The 25,636-nt window shown below is 39.4% G+C and overlaps 1 protein-coding gene across 1 annotated transcript in view; it reads left to right on the top strand.

Moving 5' to 3' along the window:
- Positions 1 to 993: 993 nt before the first annotated feature.
- Positions 994 to 25,636, top strand: part of LOC113151735 (copine-9) — a 66,293-nt gene continuing 41,650 nt past the window's right edge. The window contains exon 1 of the mRNA XM_026344641.1: positions 994 to 1,070. Within this exon, the coding sequence (XP_026200426.1) occupies positions 1,009 to 1,070 (62 nt within the window). The 5' untranslated portion in view covers positions 994 to 1,008. The remainder of the gene's footprint in view (positions 1,071 to 25,636) is intronic.

The following is a 25,636-nucleotide window of genomic DNA, read 5'->3' as shown; positions in this document are numbered from 1 at the left end:
TATGATGTAATATACTGTCTACTAATATACATTTAAAAGTGCCTCAGCAAGAACAATAGTAGAACACATGATTGAATGACAGTCTGTCATTATGTGGCTCGACGAGGCTGGCTTCTGGCTAGAGCTGTTTCAGTGATGCATTAGGTCAATGTGATAAAAAAAATTTTAATATATTATTTTTCTATGATTAATTTGCCAAAATTAACATGTTATTTTGACAGGCCTTGCCAAAGACATTAACATTAGTCAAATTAGTAATGTAGTGATGGCAACAGGAAATATTACATGGAGAAAACCTTTGACTGTGCTATATGTCTTCCTCAACTCTGTTTATTTGAACTGTGTTATATTTATAACTAAATGTACGTGCCATGAAGGAGGAAAAGATCATGAATCTGTGCTCACAGATTACTAAATTGAGACCAAATTAAGTCATCAGAGATGATTTAATTTTAGTTGTTTTTCTACCCCATGGCTCCTCCTGTGCTCTGTACTTTTGTCAGTTGTGGGACTTAATAAACTGGATTAACCCTACTCTTAATTTAATCATTGAATTTATTTCAATCATACAGTGGCTTAATACACTAATCATATAATATCAGAACAGCTTACTGTACTGAATAACAAAACTTAAAGCTGTTTTTATCCCTAGTTTTGTTATGTTGAGTGATCCATGCATTGCTTATAATCAACTATTTTCAAGTGTTTTCATCATGATTTTCCAGGTTTTCTTCTAACTTGTGTTGCTTTTGTTTACTGCCTGCACACCTGGATGAGCAGAAGGTATTCTAATGTGTTGCATTTCTTTATTGCATTACTTCTTGTTACCTGCAGGACATGTCTGAAAATAATTCAAATAGTAAACTGCCCAGGTTTAGTCTCCTACTCTGCTATTACCCGTAATGTAGAAATGGTGATGGCCAGTAATGACGTGCATTGTTTTTCAGTGATGGTACTAATGCACTGCATATGTATGTATGTATGTCTGTGAAGGACTTCTTGGGTCAGATGTTCTGTACGTTGGGGGAGATCATTGGCTCAACTGGCAGCAGGCTGGAGAGGACGCTCTCGTAAGTACAACACACCACCATGGAAAGTGAATTCACTTAAAGATGGACTGATGCTGTCTGTGACCCAAACCTGGATGACAGTCAAAGTTTGAAGCAGTCATTTTTACATATTATTACACATATTGTTTTGTCTTGGGCTTGTTACACAGCGTCAGGATGTCCCAGAGATATTCTGTACAATGCTTATGTTCAAAGACATAAGCATTCACCATTTCACCTTAAATGACTCTTGTATGGCTGCAAATCCAACCACTTGTGGATGATGGCTCACCTTTAGTCAGTGAATAGAAAGTCAGTCAATTATTCAGACGAACTCTGAATAGATAATCTAATCAAACCTGATGTGGCTACATTTATTGTGTAGTGTCTTATTTTGAACTAAATGCAGTAAATCAGGATTTTTTTGCAGATAGCAGTGAACCTGTCAGTCATACTGATGAAAGCTTCTTTTAGTTCTTAAATCTTCTTTTCTTCTTTGATGTCGACTACCTGTTAGTCTACACACAGCAGCAGTGTAGTAAATACAGTATCAATAATTCTGGACACAGTAGAGGTTCAAAATTTGATATGATGTTGTGCTTCACTACACTACTGTCAGTGTCGAGTGTCAGCTGTTGGCCTTTGATCGATCTGTCACTATCACCTTGGCTGCTGCCTGCAGGTATGATAAAGTGACAGTCATTTCCCACAAGGCGAGAGCAGAGGAGCAGACCAGTGGTGTGATTGCCTGTGGGTGACAAGGTAAAACAAGACAAAGCTACTATTTTATCAGCCATTTTATTTATGTGTTTCAAGAGCCTGGAGAGCATCCACATGTTCTGTCTGTAATTAGACGGTCATCATAATAGGTGGAGCAGCAGCATGTGTGTATGAGTGTGTGTGTTTGAAGCATGATGATATTGAGGTATAAGAGTAGAAGGTAAATAGATCTTCTCCTTATTTTGTGCTATTAGGGATATAAATAATAACCAAAGCGGAATTGAACTGTTTTCATAGTGCGAGCTCTCTGACTATTAATATGCCGTAACTCATTGGTGAAAGCCTACCTTAAAATCAAAAACATAAACAACCACTAGTGAAAGGAGAACTCCTCTGCACAGTCTTAAAGTACACACTTAATGATCATATTCCTATAAATCGTATTCCCAGTATGAGACCCTCTTGTGTTTGTCAAAACCCGTTGAACTGCTACTCACACATGGTCATTTATCTTTGTTGAAGCCTGAGGGAGCAATTCTTAATTCTAGCAGCTTGTCAGTGAGAGGGAGAGGCTCTGATGCCCTTGGATGCCAGTGCTGTTTGTTTGTGTGTGTGTGTGTGAGGAGTGTTGGCTGGATCCCATCAAGGGAAGCCGCATGGGTTGTGTTAGCAAGAGGCAGCATGCGTTCAGGAACAGATAGTGGTTATTGATTGCTGGAGACTGCCACCTGGATAGGAGTCACACTCACTGGGAAAACAGCCAAAGAAAATATACACTGGCTGCCTAAAAAAACAGTTACAGCCTGGCTTTAACTAAGCAAATAGGTAAGAGCCTCCGATTGGACAATTACTGCATGGATGATTGTGGACTCATGTCTATGTTTAATAGTGAAAGTAAGAACATTTCCACAATCACAATGCGAAGGGAACTCAAGGGATTGGGACTAAACAGCTGTGGAGCCTTAAGAAAACCACTTGTCAGTGAGGCTAATTGGGAAAAAAGCTTCAATTTGCTAGGGAGAATAAATATGGACTTTGGAGCCATGAAAGAAGGGTGCAGAGTGATACTGAATGACCAGGTTATTCAATCTGCGGAGGATTCATCAGGCTCAAATTGTGAAAGAGTGGTTCAGGGAGCATGAGACACGTCATTTTCACCATGGATTGGCCACCACAGAGTCCAGACGTTAACCCCATTGAGAATCTTTGGGATGTGGTAGAGAAAACTTTGTGCAGTGGTCCGACTCTCCCATCATTAATACAAGATCGACGGTTGGCGAAAAATTGTTGCAACTCTGGGCGGGAATAAATGTTGTGACATTGCAGAAGCTAATTGAAACGATGCCACAGTGAATGCATGCCGTAATCAAAGCTAAAGGTGGTCCAACGAAATATTAAAGTGTGTGACTTTTTTTTTGAACGGGAAGTGTATAAAAGTGTTGGGACAGAGTCCTGTTTACTGCTGTGTAAACTTTTTGTTGAACTGGGAACTAATTGTTGCAGATTTGTAATTGGAATATTCACCTTTTCCTGCTAGTCAGCAGGTTGTGGTTACTGTCAAGCACACACACTCTGTGTCTACAAAGCCATGACCTGACATCGTCCTACTGAAATATTCACTGACTTCCTGGGTAAGATGTTGTCTTGATGTTGTCATTTGTCTGTCCAATTGATGTGGATGTGTCACTTAATGTATAGATGCTGGCTTTTCCACCTTTGTTATGGAATGTATGGATGGTAGTTTTCATCATTTGTGTGGAGAGTGTGACGTCTGTTTTTCTTTGTTTCTGCTGTCTTTCAGTCCATCTGACATCTAACTTGGGCTCAGAAAACTCAGCATATCAGAACTGATGTACAGCTTCCTCCTTGTGTTTCAGATTACTTTTGTGGAAGCAGAAAAAAAGATCAGATTTCCCCAGAGCCCACTACTCTTTTCACACTATTGTAAACTATAATATGTAATCTTGCTGTGAGAAATATTCTTTCTGAACTGACTGTCAAATCTCGCACAAAGTTTGACACAAAGTGTTGAGTCAAGACCCATCTTTGCTGGCACAGACTGAGCCTATAGTCGATGCGCCTATACATACCTTATTTTGTGGGGAGTGGGGGGGTTCTCCTGGCTACATGTCAAGGCGTCCTTGACCAGTCCTGCAGTAGCTTTCTGACATGCCCTGTTGTCAAATCTGTCTCTTGACTGTTACTGTAGCTTGCCCATGGCTACCTCTCAGTCTACACACAGCACTGCATACAGTATAAATCACCCTGGACATGGTAAATGTTAAAAATGACCCTATAAATAAATAAAGGCCGTTCATGGCTATGCAAATGCTTTACCGCCATTTTTTCCATTATTTATGTTACCCCTAGATTGGGATGGATATTTAAAAAAGGCTGCAATTCCTAAATGGACAATCCCACAACGTTGCCCTTTACTCAAATCAAATCAAATCAAATCAACTTTATTTGTATAGCTCAACCAGGGTTGACCAAAGTGCTAAACATTTTTCAAAAGCTTCATCTATAACACTTAAAAATTAATAAACAAATGAAATCTGATTAAAAAAATGAAATGAAACATATGTGTAAATTATAGACAGCAGAAAAGACAAATTGGAAGAAACTGGTAAAATGTAATAAAAAAATATTAAAGCTGAAAGTATTGACTTTGCTTACTTCAGTGTTGTTTTATGTAAATTTGGTGTGTGTACTGAGGACAAAATGCCAAAAATCTTGTCTTCATTTCATTTATGGACCTAACTGTACATATTATCAGCAACTTTGACGCAGGTGTGAAATATACTGCTGCTCAAAATTATGAGATACGGCTTTTGCATTTTCAAGATGTTGCAATGATGAGGAAAGGTAACCATGGTTACTAGTCATTGTTGGATGAGAGCTATAATGGAACTACATGATTTAATTCAATTAATTTCCTCTTTGGAATATGTCAAAGTCAGTGACTGATACCAGGATGAGACTTTAAAATATGTAGGCTTTTTTAAGATCAAAAATGTCCAGCATAGATCATTAGCTGGGGAGTTCTGAGTCAAGTCAAGACAAGCAAACGTCTTGGACTCTGTGTGATTAGCTTGGTAGCAAACAAAGTCTAACATGTACATATGACATCTTAAAATCTTACTTTGGAAGAGACCATGTGAGCCTGTTTCATGTGCCCACTTAGCCAAATACATTCTTGTCCTGTGGTGTATTGGATGCAATATGTACAGATTGTATGACTGCTTCATCTTCATTTGGATGTACATGCGTATTTACAAGTAGTATATAGGAACTTTAAGTTAAAGTATACAAGAAGTATCTGGATCCTCTTTTAATGACAGACATGTATCCTAGGCAACTGAGAGCATGAAGAGGAAGTGTACTTTATTCTCTGTACTTTAGTAAAATCCAGCTGGGCGGTGAGTTGTTTCCTCCACCCTGCTCTATTCTCCTGTGCTTAAGATGACATCAGAGCCACAGCGAGGATCTATTTTCAGATGTCGGGTGGGGAGAGGAAGAGAGCCCTGTGGCATTTAGCGCATTGAGGACAGGATTAGGAGGGAAACCCACCTCGAGCATCAAGTCACGATGCATCGTCTTCTGTTTAGTCAGCTTAAGCACTTGCAGGCTGAGGGATGCATCTGTAATAGCAACCCAGCCTGGTGACCTAAACTATATCACCTCCCCTCAGGCTTTGGTCCCCCGCAATTACATTCTGCATAAAGTAGTGTGGCTGCTGTGACCCAAGCTCAGTAAAAAAAAGTGAACAGGCTAACCCTAACCCTATTTCCAAACACGATGATGTTTGAAATGGCTCATATAATTTGGATCCTAATTTTAAGACTTTTCTGTGCTCACGTTTTCTGATTTTTCTTTTTAAAGTATACATGTCATAAACTGAACTGTCAATATACAATATGAGATAAACAAGAGACATGTTCAAACATAGAAGAGAAGTAAAGTTCTGACATTAAATCATTCATCTGGCTTTTTTGACAAGTAAATTAATTAAAATATAAAACACAAAATAAGTGTGATTAAGTTTTCCCCCCAATTCCATCCAGTCAGTAAAATAGAAAAGATGGTGACACTGAGTGGCCTATTTCCTTGTTCACTTACGTTACTTTGATGATGGACCTCATGATGCTTGTTGCTATGGATACGGTTCAATCATTGCAGGTCATGGCTCTCTGAGACATCGCTCAGTGTTGGCAGACGGTTTAGTAAAAATAGCAGTGATCGCAGTAATAAAAAGTGAGATTAAACTTGTGTAACGCATTACATACTCATGCATAGTTTTTTTGGAATTACTATTGCCTTGTATTTTTAGATAATGTATTTTCTGAGTTGTCACTGTCACAAAGATGTTGTTTACTAATCTTTGTCCCATTGCAGATGGAAACAAAAGTTACAACAAGATTTAATATTATCTCAAATTCAGATGATAATCAATTTAAGAAATTTTGCTTTCTTTAAATAAAAAATATTCACCCTTTGTTGGGGGGTGAACTTTTTTATTCTGAGTAGACATATACAGGGTCAATGGATTGACATTGCTATTGCATTACCGAGTACGCTACTGCTATCAACCTTTTCCCATACAGAAAAAAAAAAGCAGCATTTTTGCTCCTTAAATGATTTCTTCTTTCATTTTAGTGACACACACACGCACACACGCACACACACTTTGTTTGAGAATACACATTGACATAATTCATGCCCTGGCCCCCCACTGTTACATATGCTAATCTGCTCTGTTTCAATTTTGAATTCATCACATGTGCTGCATTACTCTAACCATCACAACTAAGTGCCTCACCCTAAACTTGACCTTAACCCTAACCAAAACCTAATTCTAACTTTGTGAGGACCGACTAAAATGTCCTCAGTCCAATGGTTTTCTTTGGCTGCTTCACACATTATAAATTCAAATAAATAAGTATAAGAAGACGAAGCAAGATGAGCCTATTTACAATACAGCACAGTGAGTCTCAGGTTCAGTTCAGCTTTTAGATGTGAAGGGGTGAATACAGAGGGTAGAGAGCTGATTTGCTCTCTGCCCTCCTGAAATATGTTTGGCTCTATGTCAGCTGGTACACGGAGCCTTTGCTTGAATCCACTTTGGTTTTAACAGAGCCTTTGTGCTGTTAATCTAAGCAAAAACACTTAAATCTGAGGTTTGACATATTTTCAGGCATAATATATTACCTTCTGTGCTTAATGAGGGCTTTGGCTGCCAGATGTCTTTCTACTGGCAGTCGGCCTGAATAAATATGTGTACTTCATGTTTTTCCCATGCCACTGAAACAGCAAACTGGTCTGAGCACAGGTCAATCTCCATCACTCCTGTCTGTTAACAGTTATTGTCTTTTTCTCCCTACCTGGTGATTAACAGCAGCTCTGTTCATTTGACGTGAACCTGACAATTCCCGGCTCTTGAAAAGCCTCTGATACTGATCTGAAAGTAACATCACAGTGTGTAGTTTTGCCTTTGATATGTTGGGTGAATTTTGACAGCGTAGGGTGGTTGTGTTCTGATCTGATTGTTGTTTGTTAGTCTTTATGTCTGTCAGAGTATTTATTTTGAGGTGTTTGAAGATGAGGTTGCTAGGAAAGAAGACTCGAGTTCTTGTGCAGGAGACTGTGGGTGGTGAGGCTGTGGCTAAGCTTTTACACAGGGCTGTACTTTGTGATGGAGCAACTCCACAGGCCTGTGGAAATGATATGAGCTTTGAATTAAGCCCTTGGGGACTCAAGAGGGCAGCATGTGTGGGAAATAATTAAGGCTGGTGCTGAACCTTAATGGATCTCCTCAACATGTTATTCCAGGTTTCCCAGCTGTCCATCACAGTCTGAAGCTTCTGAAGTTTCCTGCTGCTTTGTACAATTGTACAAATGAAGGGAGTAAAACTCCTGGAAAGGTCTAAAAAGAAGAGTTAAATGATCAGGGCTGGATTAACCTAAGTGTAGTACTGTACACTATTGTTACTACTGCTGCTACTACTACTACAAACATGAAATAAAAATTTTAAATAAACATTATTTTTTAAATTCAGAACTAAAATAAATTCCCAGCAAATCTGCCAAATGGCACAAGCCAGTTTGGGAAGGGTTACAAAGCTATTTCTAAGGTTCTGGGACTCCACAGACCCACAGTAGACACTTTCTATCTCTAAGTTCAGATTGATGAGGTGGTCACCTGGAATGGTTTTCAGTTCCCATACTGCCTTCAAGAGTTTATTTGTGTGCGTTAGACCATCAGGTTTCTTGAGCAGATGGAGGATGGGTACAGAATTAGTCCTATTACAACAACAACTGTACAAATCCATAATAGAAACCTAACCTCTGTGGGTTGATCATTTTCATTTCTATCATTCCAAACATGTTACACAGTTCATATCAGCATATGTCACGGTTAAGGAGCGGGACAAGGCAGGAATGAACTGAAACAGGATTTATTAGGTAATGCTACAAAAACCAGGGAAACTAAGGGGGGTGTCAACCGACACTACAAAACAGGCGGGAAACACGAGGACAAAGTGACAACGTAAAACTACCAAAATGGCTGAAAACAAAGTAACAAATCAGGAATCAAAGTACAAAACAAAAACCACTGCTCAGAGGCAGGAAAACACTTACGGGAAAAAACAGGTAACAGGGTCCAAGAGTTCAGAGGGGAACAAAGTCCAGAGATTCCAGGAGGAAAGCAGACAGGGCTGAGGAGGATGAGCAGGAGCAGGCAGGGTTGAGCAGGCATGGGAGACAGGTTGGGGAACGACGGCTAGGGACAGGCTGGGACATGAAGACAATCTGACTGGGGGAAAAGGACTGAGGAGAGTTTATGGAGCCAGAAGGGAACACTGGTGAGTCCAATGTTCAGCTGATTGCTGTGAGCAATGGTGGGCGGAGTCCAGAGGGAGAGTGAGGGAGGAAAACCAAGGCCGGCTGGGGCCAGGCCGAAACCATGACAGTATAAATGTCCAGCATAATTAATTTCTCTATTGAAATCTCTGATCTTGAGATCTTTAAAGTTTTCTTTTATTTTTTGAGCAGTTTATAAGATCACAGAAACTACAGTATGTGAGCATACCACACATCTTTCTCCAAAAACCAAACTCTGGCCCTCCACTTTATCATTGTTTTGTTGCCATGTTCTTGGCAGGTAATGTTTCCAATCAAACTTCACCCTCATTTTCATAAAATAACATGTTTCTCACTCACAGTCATTGCACAATACCTTGCTCACCAGTTCTCTAACATTAAAATAAAAAACTAGAGAGTTGTATCTTGCCACTTTTTTTTAAATGCATTCATTTTCAGCTCCTGACAGGTATACTTGGAATGCTCAAGTCTAGCAGTGGACTGACAACAGAAACAGACTTTTAGCAGAAGTTATTACGTCAGTGATGAAAAATAGTTTACTATAATCATTTTCATTCTTCCTTCTTTTCTTTCTTTTGCTCTACATCTGCCATAATAACTCTGAACCACATGTCACTGTGCCACAATAATTTGCTACCACCTCCCACCTATTTATTTTATATGCGCATAGTTAAATCCCATCCAGGCCAAAGGAGACTCACTTTACCAAAATTAATTAAACCCAAGCAAACATCAATTTACAGGAGGAACAAGTTGTTTTTCATTGTAATGCATGAGCTGGAGGGTTTTAATACCACCACCACCCGAAACCACCTACCTGCCTCAAATAGCAGCATTTTGTTCCTAGCTGCTTTTCTTTTTACATTTCCATACTCATTGTTTAACACTGACTGACAGTGACTGAAAAAATCTGTCCTTTTTGTCCTATTCAGCCATTTCATGTAGAATGTGGTTAAAAATCACATGATGCACCACTGCACTGAAACCATTCAGAAAGTTATTAGGGTGACTCACGCTGACAGACAGTTAAATCACTTTGGAGCACAATAGTCTGATTCAAATGTCTGGAATGTTCATTGCCGACAGGTATTTTTATTAGCTGCTTTGTCCTTGGTCGCTCTGTTCTCAGCCTTCAGCCTCATACTGTACATGTGCAGAGTAGCATCCAGCTTCTTAAATTCCTGTAATTACATTCCACATTGTCAGAGCCCCTTAGCCTAGATAAAATTAGGATTCAAAGGAAAAATGTGGTGATGGGTTCCACTACTCTGCTCATCACATCTCCTTCACTCTGAGTGTTTTCTACATCTCATCACTTACCTTTAGTTTTAAACCTACAAATTAAACCGCACCTTCTCTGCAATTAAGAGTTTGATATATCAGTTTGAATAAATAGCTGCTGAACATTAAAAGCAATGTTTAACGCTAAGCAGTTTTGGTAGTGCTGAATGTCGTGCAGTAAAACATAATACCGTACATCCCTCAGACGATGACAACCAACTGTGGTGTATGCCTTTTAGGACACATTTTAATGTTGAATGATGTCTTTTGGCATAAATATTGAAACAAAGAAAGCAGAAGAGAAAAGTGAATAAAACTGTGAAGGTGAGATAAGGACAACCTTAAATGAAAAGAATACAGCTCATGTAGCGTTGAAAGAGAACTGACAGATCTGAAGCACATTCTCTGTCTACTAAGTACTTCAATCACTACTTAGCAATGATTCAACAACCTCCAACAACATTTCTATGAAGTACATGCACTGATTTTAGTTTGAGACCTGGAAACGTGTCTAAGACACAGCACCCACTCATCTGAATGAAAATCACTCACCAAGCATACACCACAAAACCTTCCTTCTTTTTTCTTATAATTTAATAACAAATGCATACTCTAATTTATCTTGGCTCTGGCAAAGGTTTATAAAAATGTGCATGGGTCCAAAATTCATAATATTTTGAATATGTTTTGATAATTACCTTGAACCTTAAAAATCAGCAGGTTAATTGGTAATGTGAGGAGATCATGACTGGGTATAAAAAGAGAGTCCATCAAAAGCTTAGTCTTTCTGACCACTTAACTTTGTAAGAGATTTGTCAGTTCAAAACAATATTTATCACCACAAGGTTAGGTCTCTCACCATCTACATTACATAATACTGTAAAATCTAAGTATGTCAAAACCAAGGGTGGGAATTTCTCTTTACATTATGTTTCTTAAGTAATCCTGGAACAATTTTAATAATAATAATGTATACTTTATTGATCCCCTTGGGGAAATTCGTTTTGGACAGCTGCCAGACTGAGTCGGCGCTACTACAGGGTTTCGTTGTCTTGTCCAAGGAAACCTCAGCTGGTAGCCAGGAGGAACCGGGAATTGAACCACTCACACAATCAGTGACAATGAATTGTTGAGCAGTTCTAGTCAGTCATTTTACTGTAGTTGCACTGCCACAGTTAGCCACTGGGGGAGACTGTCAAACTGGCAGCGTATGTGTAAATATGCAGAGAGATTAGTATTAAAACAATTACTTGACATTTAAAGCATTTAATATCTAGACAACATAAAAGATGGGATTTAATAAACTATAATTTACACATAGCCACATACAGTGGCAAGAAAAATTATGTGACCCCTTTGACATTTTTTGGTTTTCTAACATTATCTGATCTGTAATCTTACTGAACAGTATTCACAAATGTAATGTTCCTAAAATAATTCCACCAAACGAATTTGTTTATACTCTTGACTTAGATGATGATCAGAAGTTGCAGAAAACCACAGAATTCACACTGTATATTGTATTAATCAATCTTATTAGAGACCAAAGCCACAGGTGGGCCCAGACGCAGAGACGCAGTTCCACTGCAGCTTCCTACGTCACCCCCCAAAAACTTGTATAGAACAGTGCTGCTCCCAGATACTAAAATTTATATCTAAAACTAACACAAGAGGAGTAATTCATAAAAACCTAATAAAAATAAAGACGACTCCTCTCTTAGAACAAAATAACAAGAAAACAATCAAATGTGGACTGTTAAATATCAGATCTCTCTCGTCTAAATCCCTGTTAGTAAATGATTTGATAACTGACCATCAAATAGACTTATTCTGTCTTACTGAAACCTGGCTGCAGCAGGATGAATATGTCTCTCTGAATGAGTCGACCCCCTCAAGTCATGTTAATTATCATGTTCCTAGAAGCACAGGTCGGGGTGGAGGAGTAGCAGCAATCTTCCACTCAAGTTTGTTAATCAACCCCAGACCTAAACATAGTTTTAATTCATTTGAGAGCCTCACTCTTAGCCTCTCTGATCCTAACTGGAAAAATCAAAAACCAGTCCTGTTTGTTATTGTGTACCGTCCTCCTGTCCCTTACTCTGAGTTTTTAACTGAATTCTCAGAGTTTCTATCTGATTTAGTTCTTAGTGCAGATAAAGTCATTATAGTGGGTGACTTTAATATCCATGTAGATGTTGATGATAACTGCCTCAACACTGCATTTAATTCACTATTAGACTCCATTGGTTTTACCCAAAATGTAAATAAACCCACTCACTGTTTTAATCACACCCTTGATCTTATTCTGACATACGGTGTGGAAGTTAATCAGTTAATAGTTTTTCCCCAAAACCCTCTTTTATCTGACCATTTCTTAATTACATTTGAATTTACAGTACCAGACTTTACTAAACCTACAGATAAGATTCACTACAGTAGATGTTTATGTGAAAATGCTGTTGACAAATTTAAGGAACTGATTCCATCTTTTATTTCAGAGCCATGTACCAACACAGAGGAAGGCAGTTATTTCAATGTTACTCCAGCACAATTGGACTATCTTGTTAATAGTACTGCTGCTTCACTTGGAACAATACTTGATACTGTTGCTCCTCTGAAAAAGAAACTAGTGAGTCAGAGGAAGTTAGTTCCTTGGTACAATTCACAAATCCGTAGCTTAAAGCAGAAATCACGTAAGCTGGAAAGGAGGTGGCGTTCCACCAATTTAGATGAATATTGCCTAGCCTGGAAAGATAGTTTAATAATATATAAAAAAGCCCTGCGTAAAGCTAGAACTTCATATTACTCCTCATTAATAGAGGCAAATAAGAACAACCCTAGGTTTCTTTTCAGCACTGTAGCCAGGCTGACAAAGAGTCATAGCTCGGTTGACCCTAGTATTCCCTCAACTCTCAGCAGCAATGACTTCATGAATTTCTTTACAAATAAAATCATAACTATTAGAGAAAAAATTGATCAGATCATCCCTGCATATAGCATGGATTGTACAACAACTCTAGATCCACGCTCGTACTTAGACTGCTTCCTCCCTGTAGATCATTCTGAATTAATTTCAGTAATTAATTCCTCTAAACCATCAACATGTGTCTTAGATCCCATCCCAACTAGACTCCTCAAGGATGTCTTACCTTTGATCAGCACGTCCATATTAGATCAGATCAATCTGTCTTTACAAATAGGCTACGTACCACAGGCTTTTAAGGTTGCTGTAGTCAAGCCCCTACTCAAAAAGCCTACTCTGGACTCAGGGGTCTTAGCGAATTATAGACCAATATCCAATCTGCCCTTTATCTCTAAAATCCTTGAAAAGATAGTTTCTAAGCAATTGTACGACCACCTACGTAGCAATAACTTGTATGAAGATTTCCAGTCAGGATTTAGAGTACATCATAGTACAGAAACAGCACTGGTAAAGGTCACTAATGATCTTCTATTAGCATCAGACAATGGTCTACTCTCTATACTCGTCTTGTTAGATCTTAGTGCTGCATTCGACACTATAGATCACAACATTTTATTACACAGACTGGAACATGTCATTGGAATCAAAGGAACAGCACTAGAGTGGTTTAAATCGTATCTATCGGATAGATTTCAGTTTGTACACGTTAATGATGAGTCTTCCATGCACAGCAAAGTCAGCTATGGAGTTCCACAGGGATCTGTGCTTGGACCGATTCTTTTCACGTTATATATGTCCCCTTTAGGCAATATTATTAGGAAACACTCTATAAATGTCCATTGTTATGCAGATGATACCCAGCTATACTTATCTATGAAACCAGGAGAAACTAATCAATTAGTCAAACTTCAGGAATGCTTAAAAGACATAAAGGCCTGGATGACCTCCAATTTCCTTCTCTTAAATCCGGACAAGACAGAGGTTATACTGTTTGGGCCTAAAAATCTCAGAGACACTATGTCTAAACACATTCTCACCATTGATGACTTAGTTCTGGCCTCAAGTAATACTGTAAGAAACCTCGGAGTTATCTTTGATCAGAATATCTCCTTCACTTCATACATCAAAGAAATCTCTAGAACTGCCTTTTGTCACCTGAGAAACATTCAAGTTAAAATTAGGAGCATCCTGTCCCAAAGTGATGCTGAAAAACTAGTCCATGCATTTGTTACTTCCAGACTGGACTATTGTAATTCATTATTAATAGGATGTCCCAATAACTCATTAAAAAGCCTCCAGTTAATCCAAAATGCTGCAGCCAGAGTTCTGACTGGAATTAGCAAGAGAGATCATATTTCTCCAACGTTAGCTTCTCTCCATTGGCTCCCTGTTAAATCCAGAATTGAATTTAAAATTCTTCTCCTAACTTATAAATCCCTTAATAATCAGGCTCCATCTTATCTTAAAGACCTCATAGTTCCTTATCTTCCAAGCAGAACTCTCCGTTCTCAGACTGCAGGTTTACTTGTGGTTCCCAGAGTTTCCAAATGTAGAATGGGAGGCAGAGCCTTTAGCTACCAAGCCCCTCTCCTGTGGAACCAGCTCACAGTTCAGGTTCGGGAGGCAGACACCCTCTCTACATTTAAGACTAGACTTAAAACTTTCCTTTTTTATAAAGCTTATAGTTAGAGATGGATCAGGTGACTCTGAACCATCTCTTAGTTATGCTGATATAGGTTATTCTGCTGGGGGACCTCTACTGATAAACTGAGCTCCTCTCCTCTCTCCTTTCTCCTGTATCAATGCAAATGCCACCATTGCATGTCATTAACTTTGTGTCTTCTCTCTCTTTTAGTTGTGTTTCCTCCTCTCTGTCTCCCTCTCTCTGTACTTTTCTGCAGGTATCCTCGGCCTGGAGCTGTACATCTCCAGAATCCAGTTCATCTGCCCAATGTTCTTGATGCTTGTTGTTGTCTTTATTGCTTGTTGTTGTCTTTATTGCCTGCTGTTCTTTTCTCTCTTCTCTTTCCACTCACCCCAACCGGTCGAGGCAGATGGCCGCCCACTATGAGCCTGGTTCTGCTGGAGGTTTCTTCCTCTAAAGGGAGTTTTTCCTCTCCACTGTTGCCTAAAGCTTGCTCAAATGGGATTGTTGGGTTTTCTCTAATATTTTGTATAAATATTTTCTGTAAGGTCTTAAACCTACACTGTAAAGTGCCTTGAGATAACTTCTGTTGTAAATTGGCGCTATACAAATAAAATTGAATTGAATTGAATTGAATTGAATCATCATGCCAGAAGAAGGTGGTAATTTACCTGAAGCTGTATGAAAATTGCCACAAAAAAGCTGTAGAAGTTGTTTTACTTCAGTTTCAGTTTTCATTGCTTCTTGCTGCACTGAAGAATAATAAAAGCATTTCAGTGTAAAATCAAAAACCATGGTCACAGACGGCCCACAGTTAAGGATATATCCAGGCAGCCCTGACCATGTACTATGGGAGAAGTTAATATTACATATGTTTCTTAGAGATGGATGCATTTACACTTTTCTAACATGGTTAGAATGAATGCCAGTCAGCTTTGTTGAGTGCTGCTTAGATGCATTTACACAGAGTCTAGTTCTGATTCACTTTAGAGACATGAACTAAGTGTACATGGGGTCAACGCTGTGTCTGATTGACAGGGTCATATAGGCATAGTGCTCATATGATAGACCTACCTATTCATTGAAATAACAATGAATCAAATGTGATGGGTAGAGAATTATCAGTTGAACTTCAACACTATGATTAAGATTAAAATGTAAAGTTATTTCAGCATACACAGTAATACCTGTCAGGTCATTACTGCAGTGTGCCTCAGGGTAGTTAAAGTAAGCGCCAGAGTCTGCTTTGATAAACCTTTATTCAGGAAAGAAAAATAACAGTTGTTGATAGAGAACCAGCCTGGACCTGATTCAGATCAGGTTCAAATCCTGCTCATTTGAGTTGGATTGGGTCTGTTTTTACTGCCACAGATCTTGGGTCTGGTCTATGTGCCCTTATTTCCAATATCCAAGTGGATCTAAATGGACTTGAGCAAGTCACAGAAGTTTTGTTCTGTCCAACGTTTGAAGTTACACTTATTTTAAGAAAACCTGTTACTTTCATGATCTAAGTTACTAAATATCATATTTATCAGTCTAATTATCCTCGGGTCTTTTCAGGCCCAGTTTTCCTCTGTTTTTTGAAAATGTGTATTGCCCATTGGATTGGAGTTTGTTTTCCTCTTATTTGTTTCAGGATTGGGACCTTTACCACGCACATATGTGTGAGACCCCACCATGGATATGTGGTTTTGATGCACTGGATTGGATCTGGATTGGTTTTGTGTGTCATGCTGCAGCTAATTTGATTCCCAACAGCTGCATATTGTAGCTTTGAGAATATCTGATATTCTCTCTCTCAATCTCTATATCGGTTCTTGGTCTCTGCCAACTCCTGAGGAAAAAAACCCTGTTTGTTATCTCTGTATTTACCAGCTAGTCAGTAACTTCATGTGTGAGCTGGCTTTTGGCAGGCAGCTTATAGAGCTAAAACATGACATTGCCTGGTGTGGCCTGGATGAAAGCAGTGAGAGTAAACCACAAAGGTAAAATAGTGGGCTGTAAAACATAAAGAGTGATTTAAAAGATAAGATAAGATAAACTAATCCACAGAGCTGAGAGGTAGAGAGGATGAGTGATTATTATTTCTGGATCTGACACTAAGAGTGACCCTCTTGTTCTTATCTTTGGTTTTGTTGAGGGTAGAATGTAATGTTAATCTTTTGCTGCTAAAAACTAAATATACAGAAGAAGAAGATTCATAGTCGTCCAGGTGAAGTTATCTGGAAGTTGAGTCATGCCAACTGGACTTCCTTCTTCAGTGCAGAATGCTTGGAGCTGGAGAAACCAAAAAGCTGCTACACAGGAGAATGGCACAGCACAGGACAAGGAACACCTCAGGACCTGAATCAGCTGCGTACCTTCATCTTAAGGACGCGTTTGAAGACTATTTGACATTCAAATATTGGACAAAGAGGACAAGTGGTTTGAGAGACGGGTGAGGGAAGCCTTGCGTGTGCAAATCAACACCCCCTCACTCAACAGAGGTGGAGGACTTAGACACAACCTGTCTTCTATTTATCATGCTGCCTGTTCATCTATCCCTAGAAAGATCACACCTGCACCAGGTTGGACACACTTAACGACCCATTTTAGGTGTTAAGAGGGGTTGTCAGAGGTGTGACTATTACATCCTTCACATCTGAGCCTATTCAGTCCAAGGGGTGGACTGAAACCAACCTGGAAGACAATCTGACTATCTTCAGACTGAAGAACTACTACTTGGATGAGTAGTGAAATGTTTCAACCTAACAAGAAGGAAGTCCAGTTGCCATGACTCAACTTCCAGCTAAAATATACAAAAAAAAGTTAGTGTCTACAGCATTTATTGAGAACAAGGCAGTTATAGAGTCATTGAAAATATTTGTACTGTACTGGGTTGTGTGCTAATCTGAGAGTATTTCTACACCCTGTCAATGCCTCAATTCAGTTCTCTTCCACCGGGTCTTTCTTCTCCCTGGAAGCAGACTACTTGGCACATCGAATGCTCAGCTTTGCATAAACATTCAAAATCATTTCCACAGTGGGTTTGTCTAAATCGATAATTAGCTGAAGATACCATAGCACGCCACCCACTGTCTCTCTGTCACCCCCATGCTGGGAGGAAATGCTGGCAGAGTAAACAGATCCATTTCTACTGATGGGTCCCTCTCTGCCTGTCATCGGTGACAGGAGGGATCTTGAGGGGCTCTGGAGTGCTTTTCGTTGGCGGGCTTTTTAAAGGCTCTGATTATTTATAGCACAATTTACCCAGCAGATAAAGAACATAATTACCATAGGGAACAGTGGCTCATGCCAGTATTTACTTTTACCCTACTGCTGCAGTTCTCTGCCTGGGGTTCTTCTTCTCTCTACCCTCTCTTTTGGAGCACCCCTGGGAGCTGCTCACAGGCACACAGTGCAAAGGAATAGAGAGGAACTATTTTATTTGATTCAACCACAATACTCATTAACCATGTATGCAACAAAATACACCAGTGGAGACAGTACGAACAATGTATCCAACAGTTGTGGAACAAGTAGAACACAAACTAACAGACAAACAAACTATCTTCACCTCTGTGCCTGCTAACATCCTCCTTTAATTCCTAAACCAGAGACATACATGTGCAGATATCTCCTATTCTTTTTGGAAACTAAATATAAATGTTGAAATGAAAATATCATCCTCCTGAGAGCACTTTGGGCAGGAAATACAGTATGTAATCACTCCAACATGTTCTGGGTCTCCCAGAGGGTCTTTTTCACATGAAGTGTCCAGGCAGAACAGTAAGAGAGAGAAGGTATATAGGGCTTTAAATATATGTATCAAATAAATAAAAAAATACAGAATATGACCAGAATTAATGAGCTTGGATGTGGTAAATGGTGGCAGTATCTTACTGTGGTTAAAAATTCATTATGTTCTCACCGTGCCAGTCTTATAGCTTCCTTCCATTCAGAGTTTTTTCTCCTATCAGTTATTTTGTATTCTGGCCCCAGGCCAGTTTCCATGTTGTCTATATGCCAGGCTCCTGCCATGCTCTTATGACTACAACTGCAGCAAGTGTAAGTATACACTGAGATTCTCTGGTGTGGAGTATTTGTGTGTTTATGCCTGTGTTCCCGAGCTCCTGCGGAAATGACACCTTTGTCCCTGAAAGAGAGATTGGTTATCAGAGAGGAACAGCACAGCAAGAGCAAAGTTTAGATTAATCAAGAAAGACAGAAGGATCAAAGAAAGTTTTGGGAAAGGGAATACATTTTTTTTTTTTGGAAATGCCTTCAAGAGTCTGCTTTGCTAAGTAATGTAAAATTCTCCCCCAGGCTCTTTATTTCTTTCTTTTTTTTACCTACATCAGAACAAAACACACCATGCCAAGTAAGAAAATCCTTGGAGATGAGCAGTTTTTTCTGATCACATAGACGTGGTTTTGGACTCAGCTCTTGTGTCTGCTTTTATCTTCAATCTGGTCATCTCTAAAGGTGGCTGTAAGGGGCAAAACACAATTTCTCATCTATAACTCTACCAAACAGGTGACCATTATGAGTCAGTAAAAACGTGTTTGATGTGAGGGAGAGTAATACCATCACTGCAGCCTCTCGTTATGGATGTCTCGTTATGTCTCGTTCTGCTGGAAAGAGAACATTTTCAGTTCTGTAAATGAACATGCTGCAAGTGACATCTCCTACATCACCTTTTTTTTAGCCGTTCTCCTGTATACATGAAAACTAGACAACACAATGCACTGTACTGGAGCTGGAGACATGCACTCATTTCTATTAATCTCACAGCATCTGAACGTGTCAGCCTGGTCAATTTTCCATAAAAGTCGGGATGGCAGTTAAAAAACCGGACATTGCACATTTATGTATGAATCACTTTCAGTGGATTCATGGACAGGTATAGATAGGATAATGAGATACTTTGTGTATTTATCAACATATCCTACAACAGTCTAAAAAGTTATGCTCCAAAATATATCAATATGATTAATAACATAGGGTCAGATCAAAGTACATTACCACTGAAAATTAGTAAATACTGGGACTTTGGATTTGATGTTGCCCTAAGGCCATTCTCATGAAATATCTTTTTCGTGTGTGTGTGTGGATGACCTACTTGCACATAAAAGTGATAACTTTAGGAGACAACATATGCAACATATAGGACCTGCACAAACACTGCATTTTCATTGCTCTTGCTTTTCTTCAATTACACCCGTATAAAGGCCCATTCATACTTTCGTACCATTGCTCAGTTAATTTTATTTTATATTTTAATTTTCACTTTCTGCTCATTATTAAAAAGCATTATTCATCTTAAAAATGGGATTAGAATTTAGTCTGGACAGTATAGCATTCTATTTGACTGGTGTGTTTGCCAAACATCTAATCAGGTGAATTTCCACCTGATACAGTACCTTACCAGAACCAAAGGAGAACATGACATGATAATGGCTGTTTGTCTCTATCCTTTCATACAACACACAAGTATTTAGGTTTTTCCCCATGTACAGAGGAAGGTTTCTCTTGAAATTATACCACAAAATGGTGGATGTATTAGCTTTACTTGCTTTTACTGTAATGTGTGCCTCCAAATTGAACTGCTAATCAGTTGATTTTTTGTAGTTGTGTTTTGTATATTATTTTAAAGCCACTTTGTTGTGTTACTGTTTCAGTTTTCAGATTCGGATTGTGACCTTTGACATGTGCAGTGTTTTGGGTTTTTGGAGTGTTCAAATATCCAACTGTGTGGTAAAGAAACTCTTGAGTTGATTAAACACTGTTTGTTATCGTATTCTAAAAGGAAAAGCGGAAAACTACTGGTTTTGAAATAATATAATTTAACCAACGTAAATGAAAAACTACAACAAAACTTATACTGGCTGCTAAAAAACTAAAATAAATAAATTAAGAACCAATTCTCATTATTATTCTGTATATATATATATGTTAAAAATAATTTTTATTTGACAATGTAAAACTATTATAACCTTGCCTCTGATGCTATATATTTAAATTGTATACATCCAAAACACAGTTCTTTACTAACTTTTCCCAGAAGGTATGGTACTACAGCACACAAACTAGGTAGTACAGACAGACAGAGATGGGGGGACAACAACTCTGACATAACTCTGTGTGAGCCTGGCCTGGAGGGCTTAATTAGCTGGGAAACCCTCTCCTGTATCTCCCACTATCACTCTTTCCATCAACACAACCCCCTGTATTTCACAGGAGCAGCAAAAGGAGGTCAGAGTGTCTCCCATTACTTCTTTCTGTCTCCTGCCAACAGCTCCTGGCCAGCACCCCTCTAACCCTTCAGTTAGTATGAGCACTATACAATTAATCAATCAGCGAATCAGTCTAAATAGAAAGAAGAATAAGGAGACTTCAGATTCAAAATCAGCATCCCACAGTTGGACATAAATTACAGCTCCTTACTTCTTATTTCCACCCCACCCTTGATGCTTGCCCATGTTGCTATTAACTATTAGATTGGTTTTAATGAGCATAATATCCATAGCAGGGATTGCACCACTCACTGATGAATGGTGCCCTCTGTGTTTCTCTGTCCCTCCTAGATGCTGAACCTCAGACATTTATTATTAAAACCATCCTAATAGCTGCTCACTGGACTGTCCAGATGGCTCACTTTGGGTCTGAGATCACATCATGCATATAAGATAAAAGCAGTGTGGAGGTGTGCTAGTTTTGGTTATACTGTAAACTGGAATGAGAAATTCAGATGTAATAACACCTGCAACTAATATATATTTTAGGGTAAGTTTAACCAGGAACACTCGTCATACAACACACCGATCAGAGAGAAGCCTTTTCTTCTGTATTATCTCATCAGAACATTTCCCAAACTCTTTTTTTTTGCTATTATGCTTTAGTCTCTTCTCAAACAAAATTTGTCTCCTGACTGTGACCAAAAGCTGCATACAGAGAAACAAGAACAGCATTCCTGTGTTATCCACCATTGTAACTGTGTGTGTCAGTTTCATAGAAATTCACAGGAGTTTTATGCAGTACCACTACAGCCAGGTACACTGAGAAGGTTCTATAGTTTCACTGGTTGAGTTGAAACCATGTAGTGGAAAAATGCTATATGCTGCATTGTAGCTTCACCACCAACCTCAAAGCCCCATCAAGCCTGAGGTATTTTATGCCTGGCTAGTATTGATATTGTGTATGATTTGCATGCATCACAACTTTCAGGACAGGTGGGGTGTGAAAGTAGTGTGAAAGTGATGCACAGACAGGGGGGAAATGCTAGTAGTGAGCACAACCCATTTTAACTACCTCTATAGATTTCTCTTGACCTTTACGTCTAAGTCTGGATAAATGCAGAGGGTTGTGTTAGGAAGGGCATCTGATGTAAAATATTTGCCACAACTTCTATACTGGATCAGTTGTGGCCTGGTTTAACAACAACCTCTGTTGACCTAAAGGGGGCTGGTGGACTGTAGGATTGACAGTAGGGACTTTGAATGCTGGGACTATGACAAGTCCAGAGAGTTGGTTGACATGAGCTGATGAGATTTTGATGGGCAGATTTGGTCTTCAGGACAGGAACGCAGAAGGACAGATGTTTGACGCAAAAAGGATGGAAATGGCTCTATATAATACTTTCCTCCAGAAGAGGACATATAAGAGCAGAGGTCGATGTCAGATGTTTTGGAGATAAAGTCAGAGAGGCCAGATTGACGTGGTTTGGACATGTTCAGAAGACCAAAGAGAAGATCTATGGATTTAGTTAGACAAGACATTAAGTTAGTTGGTGTAAGAGAGGAGTATGCAGAGGACAGGCTTAATTGGAGGCAGATAATTCGCTGTGGTGACCCCCTGAAAGGGAAGGGAAAAAGATTCCAATAATGACATTGCTGGTGTTCAGTAGATGACGTCTAACATTTTTACTGTCTTTGTTTAAAGTTAGTATGATGACATTTGCTAATTAGGGAGATTAACCCAAGTCAATACCACTGTGTCAGAAGCAGTCTTCATTTTAACTGGATTACGTAAAGTAATTTGGCAGATGCTTTTATTCATAGCAACTTACAAGAGATAAACAAGCCTCAGGACCTATACTGGAGATAGGCCACGGCTGGGATTTGAACGCAACTTTCCTGTATGGAGGAAAGCAATCTTGCCACTATACTATCCAGCCTGGGATTACCTGGAAACTGATCCACAGAGAGCTAGCTCTTATAACAATCTAAGGTGATTAGATTCTTCCTCTGAGGACCATGAATGTCTAGACCAAATTTCATGGCAATTCATCCAGTGTTAACAGTCGGACTGCTAGACTGACAGTTCAGTATCACTTTTTATTAAATTTTTTTGGGCAACAATTTATTAATAAAGAATTCTAATGACATATTATAAAATTATAAAATTGTGGCAGCTGCCAGACATTACATATTGGCCCTACAACTACAATTTGGATTTTGGTGTCTTGTCCAACAATACCTCAAGAAGTAGGCAGAAGAAACCAGGAATCAAACCACTGATGCTGGGGTTTGTAAATGACTGCTTTACCAAATGAGTTACGGGCACCCCTAATTTGACTGTCCGTCAGCATCCAGAAGTGGAAGTGCCTGACTCTGACCTGATTTCATATACAGGATTTTTTTCCTGTGTATTCTTTAGAGGGTTTCTTCTCATGGAATGCTCAGTATTTGTTCTTATTTAGGCCAAAACAGTACAAAATTGCAAAGAATCTACAAAGAGAAAATCTCCTGTCATCCAATTCCTGATGCTTTTTGCTCTAAAACTCATCCTTTAACTTCAGCACCACTGAAAAGAAATGTACCCTCAATGACAGTACACCAATTAAAAAGCTCTTTTCTGCATGCTGCATGAAATTTTTCATCACATTACACAGGAGGGTGAGTGCGAAGCATAGAACACAGACATGCATAATGAATTGTCCTCCTTTTTCTGATAAAAGCCAATGGATATCTGGTCCAGGGAGTGCTGGAGAAGAGTACACATCCTCTTTCTGTGCTATTGAGTTACACTGTGAGTCTGACACACTCTTCCTTAAATTATGTATTTAAAAAAATAAAGAAAGAAATATTAACAATTATTTCCAATCTCTCCCTTTATGCAGCATGTTTTCTGATTACATTTGTATTTTAGAGGCTCTCCCATCTAATGCATGACTGGGTCAGTTTACTTGGTTTGTTTTGGCTTGTGGAATTATCCAACTACCACAAACAGCCTGATAATGAATTTAGAGAGGTAGCTCTTGAGACCGCATTCAGTTCCTCATTTGGGGAATCGATTCAGTCCCTGCATATGGAGAGCAATCCTCATCCCTGCTGCTTTACACTGGGTTGAAGGCTGCCAGGCTCGATGAAGCCAGCAGAACCACATTCACTTCTCACACTTCCCAAGGCCAAAGAATTGGTGACAAGGCACAACGAAGGCAGAGGCTAACCTTTGTGCCAAGAAAGCCAACATAACCCTAACTCCACCTCATACCTCTCCAAGGTGCCTGAATAATGGTAGTCAGTGGTCATGACCATGGTTAACGACCACATTTATGAACAAAGAATTGCTGAAAGAATGGGAATTCCTCATATTCACTTCAGAGTATGGTTACAGAGCCTCTAGTAGACTGAGCTGTGTGCTTGTGAAATGCTACCCTATTTTTGTTGCATTGTCAGCTACTATAGGTTTTTTTTTTCAATACTTACGTATCTTGGGAATGAATGCAATTGGATTTTTGTCTTATTAAGTTAATCTCTCATTTACCTGCTACCTGCCACACTGCATTTGCCCACTCCAGCTTTTTCACTGTGTTACTGTTGCTGGGCTTCACCTAAGTCTAAGTAATCATTATGACAGACTGGAGCAATAGTAAGTTGAAAAACAGTTTGACGATCTCTTGCAACATCTCTTGTACGCCTGCAGTCACAGTTAGCTTAACTCTCTTTTCAACATTGTGCATCGTATCTGGATCCTCAGCTGTCTCCCTCAAGTGGCATGAGAAATCTGTGCAGAGATTCATTTGGCACAATAATTTGCTAACTTATTTGCATTCTTCCATCTGCATTCCTTTGTGAGGTCTACACAAACAGTAATCTGTTTCAGTAAGTTACTTTCCAAAGGTGTCAGAGCATGGTGATCAGCATTTTCTCTGTTTTGTTTAACACTAGAAGTACGACAGACAGGTCAAATAACAATATACCTAGGAGCCCAGCAGTGTGGTCAAATGACAACCTGGCCCCCTGTGGACAGCTGCTTTTATTATGTCAAGACGGTCGTTAGCGGCACATGTCGGGGTGGGGGCAGATTGGGGAGGGGGGTTGTCGCTGACTCACCACAAGAGGAACGGAGGCACACTGAAGCTCTGCCTCACCAAGACATCTTATGGAGAGATCCACACACATCTTCTTCTTCCTCCTTCCGCTAAACTGGGTACAGTTCTCAAGTAAAAAAATATTGTATTATATTAAAAAAAGCAACTCACAAGTAGGGTACAAGGGTAGCTCTTGCCTAAGGACCCTATTGGAGGTAGACCACAGCTGGGATTTGAAAACAGACTCCTCTGTAGTCAAGATGAAAGCAATTGGCTGTGTCATAAACCATTTTCACCTATATATTCGGGACTATGTCTGCAGGATAAGGTCCCTTCATTTTGCGAGGTGTGTATTAACACATGCAACACAAACTGTCCGTTTGATTTTTGGTTGGGGGGGGTGATCGCTGGTCACTGAGTGTGCAGTGGGAACGACGTGACACAGAAAGTACACAGCAGAAATCACAGTGTTTTGTTTACAGCACATCAAAGTCTTAGAGTCAGATCGACTAAAGGGAAATGTCCGCTTGCTCACTGGGAATACCACAGGGACATTAAACTGACTTTCTCGCAGGATAAGTTCTGGACAATTTCCTAGCTGATTGACTCAGACATTTGTGTTCTCACTTGCAGCGATAGTAAATATTCTGTGGTTAGTTATCAAACATTCTAAAAAACACACTACGACATTGGAACAGGTAACGAGTACTTTTGCATTGCTTGCTGTAGAGCATATGCGCTCTTTCCAGAGTACCTAAAAGCCGTGTAGTTAAAAGAGCTGCTTATTCAGTTCAGTCAGTTGCCCTTCATTCTGTTGTCCACCATCAGTGGGTGATGGGGTT

This window comes from Anabas testudineus, chromosome 5 (genome assembly GCF_900324465.2).
Source record: "Anabas testudineus chromosome 5, fAnaTes1.2, whole genome shotgun sequence".
NCBI lineage: Eukaryota > Metazoa > Chordata > Actinopteri > Anabantiformes > Anabantidae > Anabas > Anabas testudineus.
Note: the sequence above shows the minus strand (reverse complement) of the source record. Positions and strands in the feature narration are given on the sequence as shown.